At 40.5% G+C, this 19,949-nt stretch overlaps 1 protein-coding gene across 1 annotated transcript; it reads right to left on the reverse strand.

Moving 5' to 3' along the window:
• Window positions 15,202-15,750, reverse strand: LOC109237763 (VQ motif-containing protein 8, chloroplastic-like). Its single transcript, XM_019404130.1, has one exon. It carries the CDS (start codon window positions 15,748-15,750, stop codon window positions 15,202-15,204), a length of 549 nt encoding a protein of 182 aa, XP_019259675.1.

Consider the following 19,949-nt stretch of genomic DNA (forward strand, 5'->3'; position numbering starts at 1 on the left):
GCCTTCATGTTATTTTTGAAATGTTGCAGGCACAACAGCTTGCTATTGCTCAGCTGCAAAGTCACCAGAAAACTCCTAGCACGGTAGCACCGGGGATAGCTCCCCCGGCCGAACAGGTACCGGAGAGGTCAAGCAATAATGGGTCGATAGCCGATCCCGCCATCGTAAAGATGCTCGAGGACCTCACCAGAAGGATAGAATCGGGCGAAAAAATGATAGAGGCCAACTATAAGAAGGTCGAGACTTACAACTCCAGGGTCAACCAGATTCCAAGAGCGCCCTCGATTTTGAAGGGCGTGGACTCGAAGAAATTCGTACAGAAGCCGTTCCCACAAGAAGTGGCCCCGAAACCCATTCCGAAGAAGTTTAGAATGCCGAAGCTTCCGAAATACAACGGTACCTCGGACCCAAATGAACACGTTACCGCGTACACTTGTGCAGTAAAGGGCAACGACATGAAGGACGACGAGAACGTGTTCGTCCTACTGAAAAAATTTGGAGAAACACTTTCTAATGGGGCGATGATGTGGTATCATAACCTGGCCCCAAACTCTATAGACTCGTTTGCTATGTTGGCAGATTCCTTCATAAAGGCGTACGCCGGGGCCATCAAGGTGGCCACCAGGAAATCCGACGTCTTCAAAATAAGGCAGAGGGAGAATGAAATGCTGCACAAATTTGTGTCCCACTTTCAAATGGAAAGAATGGAACTACCACCGGTCTCCGACGGCTCGGCGGTACATGCCTTTACTCAAGGTCTAAATGAGCGAAGCTTGGTAGCTTCGAAGCAGTTGAAAGAGAACCTGGTCGAATATCCCACCGTGACTTGGTCGGACGTTCATAACTGATACCAGTCAAAAATCAGGGTCGAGGACGATCAGCTGGAGGCCCCCTTGGGCTCGGTATACCCGAGCAGGCTCCTGGCAAAGGAACCAAAGCCAAACAAAGAAAGATATCAACCGTACATCAAAGACCGAAGGAACGCCCCAAGGCGTAACCCACCTCGAAACAACCGAAGGATAGACCGAGGACAGAATCCTCGGGGACTCATCAACCGAGCCGCATTCGACAGGAACGCAGGACTAGTAGAGGCACCTCGCCTGTCAAAATATAACTTCAACGTCGATATATCGGACATTGTCTTCGCCATTAGCAAAATCAAAGACGTCAAGTGGCCTAGGCCTATGCAATCGGATCCTTCGCAAAGGAACCATAACCTAGTGTGCGAATTTCACAACACACATGGCCACAAGACTGAAGATTACCACCAACTCCGAGAGGAAGTAGCCAGGCTACTCAATAAAGGTCACCTCAGAGAATTCCTAAGTGACCGGGCCAAAAAACCAGTTCCGACAAAGAGCGGCGGCCAGGAAGAACGAAATGAGCAGGCCACAACATGTCATCCACATGATCTTGGGAGGTGTTGATGCCCCACAAAAACCCGAGATGAGAAAGACAAAAATATCTATCACTAGAGAAAAGCGAACTCGAGGGTATATACCCGAGGATGCCCTTACGTTCAGGGAGGAAGACACTGAGACCTTGTCTCAGCCTCACAACGATGCACTGGTAATCTCTTTCCTCGTAAATATTCAAATAAAATGTGTGCTCGTGGACCCAGGTAGCTCGGCCAACATTATCAGGTCGAGGGTAATAGAGCAGCTCGGACTGCTCGACCAAATCGTACCTGCCACTCGAGTCCTCAACGGATTCAACATGGCGAGTGAAACAACAAAAGGGGAAATCACCCTCCCAGTCAGCGTGGCCGGTACGACCCAAAATGTCAAATTTCATGTCATCGAAGGAGACATGAGGTACAACGCCTTATTCGGATGACTGTGGATACACTGCATGAGAGCAGTACCATCCACCCTCTACCAAATGATGAAATTCCCAACAAAGGACGGGATCAAAACCGTCTACGGGGAACAGCACGCGGCAAGGGAAAATTTCTCTCCAAACGAACAAAGGGTAAGGAAAAAGTAGTACAAACACACACCATGATGTTTTGCTTCCCATCTGCCCCGAGGCACAGCTTGCCACCTACGCTCGTCACAAGTCGAGTGGGTTGCCAACCTCCGGACCCAACCAGGAAGATCAAGAACGTCGCCTGGCGCCCATGAAACCGCTACAGAAAAGGAAAAAATACGGTTACAAAACTAGCCTTCGCCATAAACGAATCTGAGAAGGCACGGGATGTACCACTTACATGTATAGTTCCATTCCTCGGGGAATGGCATAAGTTCCACATGGATAACGTCAGCAGTCCGGACCCGGACGAACCGATTCATCCAATCCCGATCTCCATCTTCCTCATCGTCAACAACGAAGGGCATGGTCGACCAACACCACAAGGTTAGCAGACCTCGGTGGTGAAAGGGCCGATACAGCCTAATGAGATGACTGGGCGTAAATTCAAGCCCCACCTTCTCCGCAAAGAACCTCATCATCAACACTATTCGCCAAAACAACGGATGTATCTGCGCCAAGGTAACCCGATACTTTAAAACAAAAGTCGAGCACAACCCTATCGAGGGGCTCAGTGTGAAAGGATACGTGTACATGTTCAGGAATCCATCAACATGATCCGAGATACCCTCATCCGGGGAAAGTTCCTGTAACACTACTCTCTCCCCCCATCAGCATTCTCTCCTCACTAACTCAAGGTTCCCCTCTCCTATCGAAGAAATAATCTTCAAGGTAAACTCTCTTTGATCCTGAGCATCGGGAGCGGAACTCTCCCCTCTCTGCCGAACAGGCCCCGATGTAGCAGTCATGGCTGTGGCGAGACTAGATAACTGAAGCAGGAACCTGTGCAAATGCTTCAGCGCTGAGGTAATGAAGGGCTCAACGCCGAAACGGGAGGATAACTATCTAAAATGATGAGATCTCTAAAGAAGCGGAAGCGGACCTATATATGGAAAGAAACGGCAGTGACCCGCCTGCACAAGAAGCTAACAACATCGTCGCCAATCCTGAGGTGGTACCCGACCTCGAGGATCTTCGTCTAAAAGAAGATAGCTCAAAGAAGCTAACAGCACCGTCGCCAATCCTAAGGTGGTACCCGACCTCGAGGATCTCCATCTAAAAGAAGATAGCCCCAAGAAGCTAACATCATCGTCGCCAATCCCGAGGTGGTATCCGACCTCGAGGATCTCCATCTAAAAGAAGATAGCTCAAAGAAGCTAACAGCACCATCGCCAATCCCGAGGTGGTACCCAGCCTCGAGGATCTTCATCTATAAGAAGATAGCTCCAAAAAGCCAACGCCAGTATCGCCAATACCGGGGTGTTACCCGACCTCGAGGTTCTCCGTCAAGGGAAGTTGGGCTCCAGGAAGCCAATGACATTGTTACAAGTCTTGAGGTGGTGCCCGACCTTGGGGACTTTCGCCAAAAGGGAACCAGTCCCCAAAGAAATAAGCATTTAAGCTCCACCCATATGGGCTTGGCCCCGGGGTATCGCACGAGCTCGAACTAACCCTCCTCCAGGATCTATCTACAACACCTTAGGGCTGTCTAGTCTAAGTGCAAAGCAAGTTTCTAGGCGGTCCGGATTTATACGAATCCCCACTTGGGGACTGCCCTCGAAAGTTCAAAGGCCAGTCCCTGTCCACGGGCCTCCAAGAAAATTTCTCCTCAAAGGATATCACGAAGCCTAAGTGGTAACTCACGGTTTTAAGGCTCGAAGAATTACATTCGTTCGACTCGAAGTAAGGGGACCGAAGACCCGAGCTTATCGACTCGATCCAGGCTCGATATTGGCACCAACCGGTAGAGCCATACATTCGGAGTCTTCATAAACGAAAATAGAAGGAAACACAGCAAGCGTCAAAGACAAAATTGGAGAAACATCTTTGTATTCATAAACATCCAATTACAAAAGCCCACGTAGGGTCCTTACATATGATTACTAAAGCCCACAAGGGGTCCTTACATAGAAACAAAGAAGCAAAAGGGTATACATAGTGAAAACCTAAGAACCTAGCCTACTTTCAAAGGTGCGACCTAGGCAGCAGCATCTTCGAGCATCATCTCCTCGGGCACACATCTTCAAAGACAATATCTTCCAAGCACCGTCCCCTCAACGGTCTCATCCCGGCCCCCCAAAGTAGCACTTCAAAGGAGAAGATGAAGAAGAGGAAAGTGGGAGGAGCAGAAAGGGAAGAAAAAACATCGTAGCCCGGTGAAAGGCTTGGCAGGCGTCGGCCTCACTCGGACAACTACTTATAATCCACTTGTTGGGATATAATGGCGTGCAAGATACCGGCTAGAAGTACCACTTCGTCCTAGGAAAAGCAAAAGAGGCGAAGTGCCACACCAGGCCGGGGAAGGAGGGTGAGCAACGTTGTATATTCCGAATGCCCTCGTGAGCAGCGATGTATAATCCAAACATCTTCCTAAAATAGAAGAGATCGGCCTCCCTGTCTCACCACCTCGAGCCAACAACAACGACAACAACAACAACAACAAATCGGTGCAATCTCACTCCACAAGAGAAGGCCCTAGGAGAAGGCCGCGGCATGACTGATGAGAACGCCGCCATATAACCTTGAGGCCTTAGGTCTCAAGCATGGTTGATAGCAATGGAAGATGATACTAAGAATAAAGGGATGGAAAGATGTAGAAAGTCACTTGGATAAAGAGATAGCACCGGAAGCCCCCCATTTATAGGAGGTGATAATGTGGCCATCAATGCCTTTGGAAGACGGATCGACGGGCGCAATCAATACGTTATTGAAAATTGAGTTGACGGCAGTACCGTCGCCTTGGAGAATGGGGATCGACAGTGCATTGAATGACGCCGAAAAGACAAGTCCATGGGGCATCCCGGTTATCGCGAAGGCTCACGTCACAAGTCGATACCATCAGTATGGCATCATCAAGGGAATTAAGAAGAGTTGGGTATCAAAATTGTTTTCTATCACTATGTTCCAGGAAACGCGGGGACTATCTGTATATGGAAAAATCGGAGGGTCCAATTTCTCGTCACTAAGGTACTCGAAAGATCACCTCGAAGGCTCAAGGCCGCAAAACCGATTCAAAGGCCCGAGGCCGCGGCCGAGTATCTCTCCTCGAGGGTCGACGATACTCGACCCCATGGTAGCATTGATCATGATAGTGATAGAAGTGGAAGGTTTCCAAGGCACGCAGCTAGGGCTGACACGACCTAGTGGGCTACTCTGAACCCAAATCAGGGCGCCAGTCAGCCGTCCCATCCCCATATCTATATAACTAATGTATTTTTTACTATACGGGGATTTTCCTCCTATATAAAGGGGATCCCTGTCATTATGTAAACCTCTGTTTCTCCAATTACTCCACACGAAATATAGAAGAACATTCTCTTTTCTTTCTAACATATCCTTTTGATATTATTGCTCTCATTTATTGTATTCATAATTGTTCTTCATTTATTACTTATCATTGGCTATAAAGAGCCTTCATTGATTGCTTTATAACTGTTAGCCCTTCCCCAATTACCCTTAATAGCTCGAGCCCGAGCCCTAAAATCGACCTCGAGGCCCCATATCGATCTGCTCGAGGCCCCGATTGACTAGTTCATCGGTTTGATTATAACTCTATTTTAGCTTGCATTTCGTCTCTAAACTTCATACACATAGCATCATTCGATTAAACAACTAGCATAAAAATAGATCACGTATTTTTAGAGTCCCATCAACAAATCTAATTGTTATTACCATTTTCACAGTAAATACTCAAACATGCTCTTCAACATAAGTATGGAACCTAAGTACATCAGAATAACAGCTATAGACATGTATTTATGATTAGGCTTAGTGAAAACTGAATTTAGCATATCAACCGTTTCACAAAGACTCCATCATATTTAATCAAGTTATAATAGGTTGAATCACGGTTTCTAGATTGAAATTTGTACTCATACTATTATAGAAGTCAAGTAAAATATGAGGCAAAAAAATCACATAGTCCAACAAGGCACAAAGAATCTTATAATCCACCCCGAGCATAGATAACCTTGGCACATGTGATACGATCCAAGATAGCCCGGGCAAAGAGGAGAATATTGAAGATGACCTGGAATTATCTAGTGGACCGTTGACTCGCTCAAAGTCCAAGAACGCTCGAGGGCTGAACGCTGGGAGTTGCATGATCTTCAACAATTGACTAGAAGATGTTTGGAGAGTTACTGAGAGGATTCGTGCAAGGAATACCATGCTTGGAACCTTGGGAATTGAAGAATCAAGACCCCAAGTCAAATCGTGTGACATGGTTTTACCAACCGTTGGCTACGGTTCAAGAGGAGCCTGAAGAGCTGAAGAAAATAAGCTTCTAGAATTCTTCACGGTCCAGCTGTGTGTTACGGTTGGGGTTACGACTGACGCTATGGTTTGGCCTGACGTGTTCTTTTTGGGAAATTAACTTTGACTTTTCCTAATTTACCCATTGGGTTTTTATAACAACCTAGGGTTATTTCATTAGCCACTTAGCATATTTTGTCATAAGAAAACTCTTGAGAGAGATTTGAAACCTCTTGGTTCGAGTTCGACTTTGAATTACCTATTGTCAAGAACTGAGTTCTTGAGGGTAACCTTCTTCTCCTTTGTTTTTGTATCTAGGGTTTCTAATTTGTCATTATTAGGGAGATCAGATAATATTTCGGTTGTTACTTGAGAAGTTCATTTAGATGTTCTTCTATACTTCATTATTCAGACTACTTTGATTATCTTAAGCAAACCTATCATTAGTTTTGCTTTAATTATTGTTATTTATAATATCCCGTTACTTTATTTATCTCGGATCGTATTAATATGCATATACGCTCATCACCTCGCGTATACATCACCCCCGCATGTTGCAAATAATATCATTTTATTAGAAAATAATTCTCTCAACAAAGCTAGGCAAGACACTTGCCTCAAAGCCAATTCAATACTCAAAAGTAGAATTTCCCTTAAAAATCACCTCAGCCCAGCTCAAGTCAAGCCAAAAATGACTTGATAACATCAAACAATGCAAAAGAAATCTATTTCAATTAATGAAGTTGTAATCTTTACCAAATCCCCGAAAAGTCACATAAGTCGACCCCATGCTCGCCCAGTCAAAACCCGAGTCGAGGGGTAGATCTCGACTAACCATAATCCCACGAGTCCAAATATGTGTTTGATTTTCAAATACGAGTTCAAATCAACTCTCAAATTTTAAATTTTTATTTTTTCAAAATATGGTAAAAAATCCCCAAAAATTCTCTTCAAATTCATGATTGTGATACTAAAATCCATAAGTAATGAAGTTATAATATCAAATTTGAGTCAAAATCACTTACCCAATAGTTATGTGTGAAAATCCCCTGAAAAAATTGCCTACCAAGAGTCTATGGCTCTAAATGTGATAAAATAAGCATAAGTCTTGAAATTCTAGTTATAAGTTAGGTTGCAGATGTCGCATTTGCGACCAGGGCTTCGTAAATGCGCCCTTCCTAAAAGAGAGCAAAGGCTCACATAAGTGACCCCTGACAGTACCATAAAAAGTCGCAAATGCTATAAAAAACTCGCAAATGCTATAAGCCCCCCAGTCGTCTGTTGCAAAAGCGGCCAGGTTCTTCGCAAATGCAAAAGCTTCCTCAGCAGCCCCCTGTCACAATTAGGACACTATGCTCGTAAATGCGAGCCTCCAGAATTCACAAATGCAGTTCCAAATCTCACAAATGAGAAATTTCCAATCACACCCATATTTGCAAAAGCTAATGAATCTTCGCGAATGCGACCAGTATCTCGCAAATGCTAGAGCAATAGTACCAACAATCTAAAGCAAAGATCAAAACTCTCCAAAATCACTTTGAAAATTACCGAGCCCCTCGAGACTCCATTAAATCATACGAACAAGTACATGAAGAGAAGGTATGTTTTCATTAATTAGACAATAGGAAGATCATATATACATTACTAGGTCAGTTCATTAGTTACATCATTGTTAAGTTTCAAAATACACACTTCCTTATGATTGAGTGGAACAAGAGTCCAAAACACAACATAACACGTTTGGCCTTTCTAACACCCACATACAATCCACATAGTGTCTATAGAGCCTCTAAAGATAAAAAAGAGAATTATGATAATGCCGGCAACAAGGTCCCGGCTAGACCTCAAAACGTGGTAAAAGTATGAACAAAAGATACAGTACATGACCCCGGGATGAAATGGGGCTCACCGAGTCTGCTGGGAAGAGGATGCACCACTAGCTGCGATCAAGACTGTCTGCAATGGAACCACCTACATCCATTTTAAGATGTAGCGCCCCCAGCAAAAGGGACGTTAGTACTGTCGAATAGTACTAGTATGTAAAGCTAAAACACCATCTTAATATAATGAACAATAATACAAGGGGAAAAACAGTCATGAGTTCAATAAGAGCTTCAAACAATACTAAAACATCAAAGTAAGGATCACATAAGTTCTCAAGTCAATTTTCATCTTATTAGGTTAGGTAATCTTTAGTGCCATGTGCCACAATCCACAATACCACCGTGTTCTTACACGGAGTCTGATCTCAACCCAATCGGCTAGGTCATCTCATTTGAGACATCAACCACATCCACAATTTCAATCAATTATTTCCAGCACAGTTACCACCATGTGTGCGGCATGACGCCCGATCACGGCCTGATTAGCTAGGCCATCACTTGAGATATCTACCTTTCAGTCAATCATCTCACTTTATATTTCTTTCCCATATTTCAATATATTGGCACGAGTGGCCTCATTTTTTAAGTAATTCTTGGCACTTGGCTATATTTCACAATGCAAGTTTCCCTTTTTACACATTCAAATAACATTATCATCAGCAAAAATGAGGTCTATCATGTAAGTCAGTTGAACACAAAAGGGAAAAATTTGCAAAATCCTAAGCACATAGAGGCTTTTCATACAAATTGGCATAACAACCTTTATTCGATTTTTGACATGAAATCTTAACCTTTCTTAACACATATTCACATTTTTAAACACATCCTCAAAAGGGTAAGATGATATGATAAGCATTTAGAACAAATATTAAACATATATCATTCAATAAAACACATTAGGGATAGTCAATTATAGTATGATCAATTCGGGGACTTACACCAACTACACGAACACCAAGGGTTTTGATTCTAAGAAGAAGGGGGTTCAGCCATACATACCTCGATTGAGCTCCCTTAAACTTTAAGATGTTCCGGAATATCTTCAATCTATTTTAATAATATAGAAAAATTAAACCAAAAATTAGGAAAGCAATCATGATTGTAGCTCACTTGAGCACTTTATCAAACACTATGTGTGTATTAAGTAGGGTTGCTTATCGGGTGGATTGGGCGGTTATTTACTCTTAACGGTTTAGCTTATCGGTTATCGGCTTTTAGATGTATTAATCTGCTAGCCACCCGATAAGATAACGGGTGGATTGGTATCGGTTTAGCTCTTATCGGGCGGTTATCAGGCGGTTTATTCAATCTATATTGCACATCATGCAATTTACCAAATTTAGCGAGGGTCCAAAATTTGCTTCACCGTGCTTCAAATGTATGATGATGTTGGTCAAAGAATGGGATTTCTTGCTCTTGTTTTATAACTGCTCCAATTTTCTTTAGATGTCGCTCTAATTTTTTTTAAAAAAAAGCCTGCCGAAATGTGTGCGGACTGACGTTTTTTTTTTACATGCAAGCAAACTTGCAGATGTATGTGTTAAACCCAATTTAACAACCGATTCTACTCGTTAAACTATCTCTTGTTTGTTAAGTTTTGGTACATCCACTGCACCTACTGGAGGTGGTAAGAATACGTGAAGCAATCAAGTAAATTATTTTTGGTTTGATAGGATCGAAAAGAATGCGCGAAGCAAATTAAAATTTGTCTAATAGTAAATTAGTAATAGAGAATAGAGATAGAGTACTGGAAGTGGAAGAAGGGTTTTTTATTATTTANACGGGTTAACGGATTACCCGTTAAGAAAATTGAATAATCCATCCCCAAATCGATAAGCCGTTAATAAAAAAATTTTAATCCGTTCCCCGTCCGTTAAATCGTTAACCCGATACCAATAAGCCATTAAGCTTTTTGATTTTTGGTTTCGGTTCGATTTTGAACACCCCTAGTATTAAGATTTCATGGCCCTTTTTGTGAAAAACTACACCAACCCACACCCTATTCTTTTTCATCTTTTACTCACAACCTCCCCACATGCCTTAAGAATACATGCATGCAAGGTAAGCACCCCCATCCCCATGAATTACCTTACTAATGGCCCATTCTAGTTTCATTTTAAAATTAGGAGTTTGGGTGATAGAACCTTACCTTTTGGGAAGAAGACCTAGGTGCCTCTCTTGATAATCTTCAAGGTTTAAGCAAGAATTGCAGAGAATTTTTTTTTTGATGAAGAAGACTTTCTCCCTCTATGACCCTCTTTCTCACTCTAAAGATATCACAAAATAGGCTCAAAATGGTTTAAGGAGGGTGTTTTAACGGAATAGGGTCGGGTTTTAAAATTAAAAAATAGGAGCCCCGGCACAGATCTACGGTCGTATATGCGACCGCATAATGCTTCTGCGGTCCACAAATGGGCCGCATCATTGGCCCTCAGGAACTAGCAATTTCTGCTTCAGTCTACAACCAGTCTGTAGTCCTATTCTACGGTCGCATATGGCACCGCAGAACCTCCATCTGAAATCTCAAGGAATGATGTGCGATCAAAGTGTAGCCCGCGGAATGGTTTTGCGGTCGCATAATGGGCCGCAAAAATGACATAGAACATGGCCAAAATGACTGCTTCACTCTGCGGCCATTCTGTGGCCCGCAGAGTGATTCTGCGGCCGCATAGTGGGCCGAAGAAATGCCTTTTTCTGCAAAATATTTTCCTTTAACTCTTTAGCGTACCGTTCATCCCAAAAAGCCATAAGCTTATCTCGGCACCACGAATTTCCGGGTTTTTAGGTAAGATTTTACGGGGTCTTACATCCTCCCCCACTTAAGATCATTCGTCCTCGAATGAGGATCAAAGCTCACTATTAGCATCTTATGCAACTCAGTTTTTCACACCACACACCGCAGTCCCAAATTTGACGAACTCCTTAGATTTTCAAAATTTTTGCCAGAGTTTCCCCTGTAGCTGGGCCTATCTACGTGTCAGAGAACCCCAGAAATACACCCTAACAACATATATGTGATCCAACATATATATAATATTTTATGGGGCCTTACATCATGACTTCAAACGACCGAAATGAATATAAATGCTCAAAACTATAATGACCCGACCGGTCATTTTGTGTATTTGAGCCTTGTTTCCCCTTTTGATGCTTCACGCATGTGAATTTATAGATTTATGAATTTTGGAGTTGGTTAGCTTCATTCCGGGAAGGTTTTGGATTAATATAGGACCTTTAGTTCTTGGTTTAGAAGCCTAAGTTGGAAATGTTAATTGAAATTTAACATTTTGTGAAAACAACCCTGGAACGGTGTTTTGGTGGTTCTGATAGGTTCGTATAAAAATTTTAGACTTGGGCGTAAGCCTGGAATCACATTCGGAGGTCCCTAGGTTAATTTGACTTATTTTGCCAAAAGTTGGCAATTTGAGATTTAGAAGTTTTCTCAAGTTTGACCGTAGATTGACCTTTTAGCTATCGGATTCGAAATTTTGTTTTGGGACTTGGGATATATCCGTTTTTCTATTTGGAACTTGTCTGCAAAATTTGGTGTCATTTGGAGTTGGTTTGATAGGATTCGGGCACTTGGTTGCAATTCTATTGGTTCTTGAGTTTTCTTTTGAAATTCATGCATTTTGATGTCCAATTCATAGTTGTAGATGTTATATTCTGTGTTTTGATCGTGCGAGCAAGTTTGTATGATATTTTTAGACTTGTATGGATATTTGGTTTGGAGCTCCGAGGGCTCGGGTGAGTTTCAATCATGTTTCAGAATAGTTTTGAACTGAATCGGGTTGCTGGTGTGCTGGTGTCTCTAATGTTGCAATTTCGAGCACCAACCTCGCAATTCCAAAGTGAACAAGTGAGGCTCAGGCATCGCAGTTGCGATGCCTCACTCAAATATGCGAAGTGCAGGCTATACTGGATAGGTTCGCATTTGCGACACTTTAGTCGCATTTGAGAAGGAAGCAGACTCCGCAAATTACGAAGCCTATGTCACATTTGCACTTCCCACATAGGTCGTCAGTTCCACATTTGCGATGCATTCTTCGCAATTGCGACATCTGCAACTGAACAAAAGGGTTTGGAGTCGGAATTTTATCCTTTTTTCACTCATTTTAGAACCCTAAACTCGGTAAGAGGTGATTTGGAGAGGGGGGTTTTCACCTACAATCATTGGGTAACTGAATCTAATCAATTTCCAACCATATTTCATGATTATATAGGAGATTTAACATCAAATTATGAGAATTAAAGAAAATTTTTGGGGTTCTTGTCTAAGTTTTGAAAAATAAAAATTTGAGTTTTGAGAGTCGATTTGGACTCTAATTTGAAAACAAAATACATATATAGACTCGTGGGGTTATGGGTAGTCGGAATCTACCCTTGGGCCCATGTTTTGACCGGACGAGCCCGGGTTTGGCTTTTGTTGACTTTTGGAGAATTGTGTTAAAATCGTAGTTTTATATATCAAAATTGGTTTCTCTTGCATTGTTTGATATTATTAAGTTATTTTTTGTTAGATTTGAGCCGCGCTGGGGCGGATTTTAGGGAAAAGCTATTTTGAGGGTTGATTTGGCCTATCAGAGGTAAATATCTTGCCTAACTTTGTATGGGGGAACTACCCCTTAGGATTTGGGTTGATTGTGTTATTTATATTATGTGAAATACGTGTACATGATGTGACGAGTGTGTACACATGAGTTTCTATGGTATTTTGACCAGTTTAGACTTTTAGACTTCTTCCATGCATTTAATTGAATTTGTCATAACATGTTATATCTTCCATTGTTAAATTTACTCTCGCATGCTCTATATGATGTTGTTAGCACATGTTATATCTTTTATTATTAAATTTTCTCTTATATGATTTTTAGTTGAAGTTGTTACCTCTCTTATTGTCTTGATACCTCTTTTATTGTTAAATTACTCTTATTTAGAGTTGTCATTTCGTGGGAATACCTTCATTTTGAGTAATTGAAGTTCAAGTTGTGAAAGCTATTAGCACATTGAGGTTGAAGTTATTGATTATTAAGATATCTTTCTCGTAGAGTATTTCTCACTCATTTTATTGTTATTGAGATTCTTGTTCACATTATAGTTGAGTCATGGCTATATGTTGTGGTAATATTAGTATTATTGATTTAGGCAAGTATTGTGGCATATGTGCACGTGTGGTGCAAGTTGATTATGATATGCATGTGGTGGTATAAGGATCAGGGTTGATATGATGCGGTGACATAAGGTGGGATCTATACGCGTGTTGCTAGTAAGGGAATTACTTAAAGCCACGCATCGAGATAAGGGGCTAAAACGCGTGTAGCTATTTTGAAAAAAATATTTTTTTTCTAATTAAATGCAAGGCTCACGTGGTGGTATAAGGAATATTGTGATTGTGACTTGTGAAATGAGATTATGAGGTGTCGTACATCGGTTGTGATTCTTGTTGTACATCCTATGTTTAAAAGCTTGTTGGTTGGACTATTCTTGTGTTTTTTCATTTGTCTTATTTGATTACTTGTTGTTCTTATTATGTGTTCACTCCTTGTTGCCTTCACCGCTTAAATTTCTATTGTTAGCTTACATTATTGTACTGCTTTATTGTCATTCATTTCCTCACTTTCCATTATTAGACTACACTATACTCTGTTCAGTTTTCTTGTCCTAGTAGGTGTCTTGACATGACCTCGTCACTACTCTACCGAGGTTAGACTTGATACTTACTGGTTACTGTTGTGGTGTACTCATGCTACTCTTTTGCATATTTTTGTGAAGATCTAGGTACATCTGCTCATGTCAGACGCCAGTGAATGGACAACATATTCCAGAGACTTCAAGGTATACCTGCTTGACGTTCGCAGGCCTCGGAGTCACCTTCCACTACTATCTTTTCTACTGTTTATTTCCACATCAAACAGTATTGTATTTGGAGACTTCTTGTGTACATTTAGAGATCACGACTCAGTTCTATCGGGTTTTGAAAATATTGTAATTGTGATTGAGTATTGAAGTTATTATGGGACTTATCAGCTTTTTTTAATATTTTTTAGTTGTTATTTCTGTCAAATTCTCTTGTATGTTAGGCTTACCTAGTCTTAGAGGCTAGACGCTACCACGACCACCTCCGTTGAAATTTTTGGGTTGTGACAAAAAATGACCAATCGAGTCCTTGCATGGATAACGGTAGATTTTTAGGGACTTGCTATATATATATATATATATATATGCCTATGTTCCGTCGCTATTTTAGATAACTAAAGGGAATTAAATAAAGAGAATATGCAATTTCCCTTATAGATCCTAAATTAAAAGGAAAGTAAAGGTTTTATAATTAGTGTAGATATTAAACTTGAAAGGAAGTAAACAATTTTACAATTATCATTGAATATTTTTAAACTAAAATGAAAGTAAATATTCTACGATTAATGTAGATTCTACGGTAAAGGAAGTAGTTATTATAATATATCTCCAAATATATTTTAATTCATTTATAAAATGATCTTACCCTCATATATACTCCAGCTCTTAAAACCCTATTGAGTTGGTACAACTACCACGAGGATCAAATTAACTATCAAATATTTATTTTCCTTATGCCAACACCCCCTTCCATATATCAAATATCAAATAATCCACTATACAAAGAATGAACGGTGCCTCCCGCAGGGTAATACTTGTATAATAAACCCTTGTGATCTGGTTATTCCTCGACCCCGTTCCTCGGATTGCCCTTTTCCTATACAAGATAAAGTATTAACAGAAGCATGGATTTTAGCCATGTTATTCAAGAAAGTAGTACATAAAACCAGCTCAACCCAGAGAGATTAATCTTTCCCTCAGACGGCCAAAGAATAAATCAAATTTACCCTGATTCATATTTATTCCTACCTGATCAATCTCCCTAGCTTAATCAACATAAATATTCAAATATACTGAAAGTACACGTATGCACAAGCAAGTGTGAGCATATACATGTAAATAAAAACCTGATTGGGGAAGACAATTCTCCATGATTCAAACTCCCCAAATCACATGAGACTCAGTATTCAGAAATGCCTTTCAAATAATTCATGAGAGTAGGAGATAATGAGCTTCCCATATTCTGCTGAGGCGAGCAGAACAAATTGGTAGAATTTGGCGTGAACAAAGGAAAGTCAGCCAAGTACGGATTAGAAAATTTATAAATTGGAGAACTTGATGAGGATGATTTATTCTTATCCATTTCAACTGAAAATGATTCATCATTCTCATTCTCCTCACAAGTTAAAATCTGATTATCTTTCTTCTCAGATTGATCAACAGTTTCGGCCTTCTCGTTTGCAGCTGATGATCTTGAATGACCCGTGAGTTTCTGCACCAGAGCCATGAAATCCCGAGCCTCCGCGTGAATAATCTTGGGCGATTCAGTGTATATTATCACCGGGCCATTTTGTTTCTTTAGCGGCGGAGCCATGAATTGAACTGTTGAAGAATTCGAAGGTTTCCGTATGACATGCGATTCCTTTTTTATCTTCAATGGAGAAGGACGTGGACCATTTATTATCCTCCTAGTTCCATCTTCAGTTTCATCAAACTTTTCCTGGTTCATGGTTTTACCACTTCACTAGATTTATAATTAATCAACAGAAACAAGCTAAAGAAAAGGAAAAGGATTGCTCTTCGTTTGATTAACCAGTGATTGGTGACGGAGAGAAGGATTACATCTATATACATATATATAGATAGAGAATTTTTAGGTGAGACTTTTTGCTAGTATAATGGATGAAAGTGAAACTAGTAATTTTAAATTATTTTAGCCAGCTATTTTGACCGTTGACAATATTGCTTAGGTGGGGAAAGCGTGTTGTTTACGAAGGGTAATGAATTGACGGAAAGCAGTTGAAATAAGGTAGTGCCAGCGACGGCGTAGCTGGTGTCATGGCGACGGTCAAATCGCAGATGTTGTTTTCCATGCCTTTATAGGGTCTTCTCAACTAGCTAAACTCAAGTTGATTTGTTAACATTTATATTGGATATTTAGCAAATTGCAATTTGTGGGTCAACGAAAAGTTCATTTTTGGAATAAAATTGAGGCCTAGGTGAGAGTGGAAAGCAAAAATCCAAGAAAAAGAACAGAAAAAAAAAACCTTTATTTTGTTCCTGACACAATTTACACTAGTTTTGTGAGGGCTCCTATTATCTCACAAACGAGAAAGACTAACATCACTACAAAAAAAGGTGAGTTTCCTGACGTTTAATTTCGACATTGTACCCTCCGCAATCTATAACAATTTGTGGTGGTTTATACATTCCTCACAAATATATTAGATTTGCGGGGCTCAGTAACCTCCGCCACCCTTCATAAAAAGCGCTTATTAACCCCAAGTTTCCCCTATTTTTTAATCCTTTCCCTCTCTTTTTTTTTTTCCCAAACTCCTTTCTCATTTTCAGCTACACTTCAGTTAAAACCCACTAAGATTAAAAAAATTGAGCAATGACAACAATTGTCTGCTATGTCTTAGGCTTGAATCCTCCCCAACCTGTTATGGATGGTTATTTTCGGCTGATATGGAGAACATTGTTCATAGACAAGGTGGCACAAATCAGTCGTAGAGTTTTTCTTGTTTGATCCCATGTCACGATCCAAATTTCATTATAGGGGTCGTGATGACACCTAATCTCTAAACGTAGGTAAGCCGATCACTTAACAATATTAAATTAATAAACCATGATATAATAATATAAAATTTAATAATAATGCAAAAATAGATCTACCACCAGAAAAAATTACACTACTCAAACATCTCCCCAGAACTAGGTGGTACATAGCCATGAGCTCTAACTGAATACATAAGGATGTCTCAAAATACAATACTCTTCGGATATGAAAATGAGTGTATAAATATAAGGATGGGACTTCAAGGGACTGCGACTGTCATGTAACTCTACCATGAATCCCCACGATTAATGTGAGCCTTTATTGCCTAGGTTCGCTACCTCCAATACCTGGATCTGCACAAAAATCTGCAGAAGTATAGTACAAGTACACCACGATCGGTACCCAGTATGTATCACAACCAATTAACCTCGGTGAAGTAGTGATGAGGTTCAAGTTATGTTATACTCACTAGTCGAATAACCTGTGCAATATATCAAAGACTGGCAACAAAATGTATAGCAGAAAATAATATCTAACAATCTCTATCTAGAACACGTGATAACAACTTAATGCAAGTAATGGTTCATCTTGACACCAAGTCATCAAATAAAAACACAACCATATGACAGCTCGTATCACAATAACAATATCCATTCGTACCAATCCACTCTAACACAATAACAATATCCATTCGTACCAATCCACTCTAACACAATAACAATATCCATCCGTGTTGCTCCACCGTGACACGATAAAAATATCTATCCATATTGCTCTGCCCAGATACAATAACATTGTGATGACCCAAAAGGTCATCTTATGATTTAAAACTAAATTATGTATTTTGAGGCCTTAAAACCTCATTTTATCCCTCCTCGATTTGTGTGCTAGTCCGGACGTGATTTCGGAAAGCTTTTATATTGAAAGTTGATGAAATAATAATTTTTGCCTTTAAAAGTTGATTTGGTTGACTTCGGTCAACGTTTTGAGTAAATGGATCCGGACACGTATTTTGATAGTCCCGGTGGATTGGTATCGAAATATGGGACCTAGGAGAATGCCCGGAATCGTATTCGGAGGTCCCTAGCCCGAGTTATGGATTTTTGATAAAAATTATAAGTCTGAAAATCTAATAGTTTTTAAGAAATTGATAATGTTTGATCATGTCGGTATCAGGCCCGTATTCTGGTTCCGGAGATCGGTACAGGTTTAATACAATATTTAAGAATTATATGTGAAATTTTATGAAAAACGGAGTTGGTTTGACGTGATTCGGATGTCCGGTTGAGAAAATAGAAATTTCAAAGTGTTCTTGAGAATTTCATTCGATTTGGTTCTAAATTCGTAGTTCTAGGTGTTACTTTAGCGATTGGATCACGCGAGCAAGTTCGTATGATGTTTTAAGACTTGTGTGCATGTTTGGTTTGGAGCCCCAAGGACTCGAGTAAGTTTCGGGTAGGCTGCGGGGTGATTTGAACGTAGGAAATTTTGCTGGTATGCTTTAGGTCTGCTGACTTCGCATTTGCGAGGTCTGGCTAGCAAATGCGAGCTTCGTATTTGCGAAGAATGCATCGCAATTGCGAGCAATGGGGCTGGGGGTTGGGCTTCGCATTTGCAAAGATCAGGATCGCAATTGCGATCATCCCAGGTCGCATATGCGAACAATAGTTCGCATTTGCAAAGGTAGCAGAAATGTGAGGAGTTTGCATTTGCGAAGCTTTTCTCGCATTTGCGAGTTCTGGAATTGCAAAGCTCAGGTCGCAAATGTGACATCTGCAACTGTGTAAAAAGGGATTTAGACAGAATTTTTCATCCATTCTCCAAATTTTCAAAACCTAAAACACAAGAGGCGATTTTCGTAAGACTTTTTCTTCCCCAAATCATAAGTAAGTTATTCTTAAGTAATTTCTTTCAATCTTTCACTTCTTTTTACAAGATTTCAACCAAGAATCTAAGATTTTCATGGTGAAATTGGGGGTTTTTGGGTAGAAACTAGGGATTTGATAAATTGGGGATTTAGACCTCGAATTAAGGTCGGATTCAAAAACCAATTATATATTGGGGCTCGGGGGTGAATGGGTAATCTGGTTTTGGTTCGGATTTCGGGTTTGGACCAAGCGGGCCCGGGTGTTGACTTTTGTTGACTTTTTTTAAAAATGGCCTTAAGTTGAATTCCTTGCTAACGTGGGTAGTTCATAAGGCTTAAATTGAATTATTTGGTTGGTAATTTGCTAGATTCTATTGGTCCGGAGGCTTGTGTGAAGGGAAAAGTTGTGATTGAGCTTTAAGTTTGGCCGTTGGAGCGAGGTAAGTGTCGTGGTTAACCTTGGCTTGTGGGATTAGGTATTATTTGCCTATTTGCTACGTGTTTGGATATTGAGTACAACGTATAGGTGATGTGACGAGTACATATGCGTTGTTGTCGAATCATAGCATGTGAATGAGTCTTATTCTTGTAAATGTTGTATTCTTTCACATTGTTTATGTTTAGACTAGCTATTTGATGTGTTGAGCAATTTCTTATCATGTTTTACTGAATTTGGTATTGATTGAGTATCGACTTAAAGTTGAGATTTGTATTTTGGAGCTAACTGTTAAAGTAAGAATTGTTCTTGATATTCCTATCTCCCCGTTGTTATTGTTCATTGTTTTGGTGAGGTAGAGTGTTAAAGCACGACGAGTGATGCCGTGCAATGTTTTGTGAGTGAGTGATAAAGCACGAAGGGTCATGCCGTGCATATTTTTATTATTCATTATGGCGAGGTTGAGTGTAAAAGCACGAAGGATGATGCCGTGCACGTTTTTATTATCTTATCTGGTGAGGTTGCGAGTAAAAGCACGAAGGGTGATGCCGTGCACTTTCTTTTACTGTGTTTATCCATTTCTATATGTTTAAAGTATATTGATCGTTCTTGTTCTCAGTTCCGTTGTAATTCTTTGTCTTATAATCCCCTCAGCATGCCCCCTTCCCGATACTTCTTGCCTTGTTTCTTTAGTTGCTATTATTAGTGTATATGTATTGATAAACTGCACAGGTTTGTTTGGGAATGTCTTGTCCTAAACTCGTCACTACTTCGCCGAGGTTAGACTCGACACTTACCAGTACAAGGGGTCGGTTGTACCGATACTGCACTCTGCACTTTCTGTGC

Source organism: Nicotiana attenuata, chromosome 1 (genome assembly GCF_001879085.1).
Source record: "Nicotiana attenuata strain UT chromosome 1, NIATTr2, whole genome shotgun sequence".
Classification (NCBI taxonomy): Eukaryota; Viridiplantae; Streptophyta; class Magnoliopsida; order Solanales; family Solanaceae; genus Nicotiana; species Nicotiana attenuata.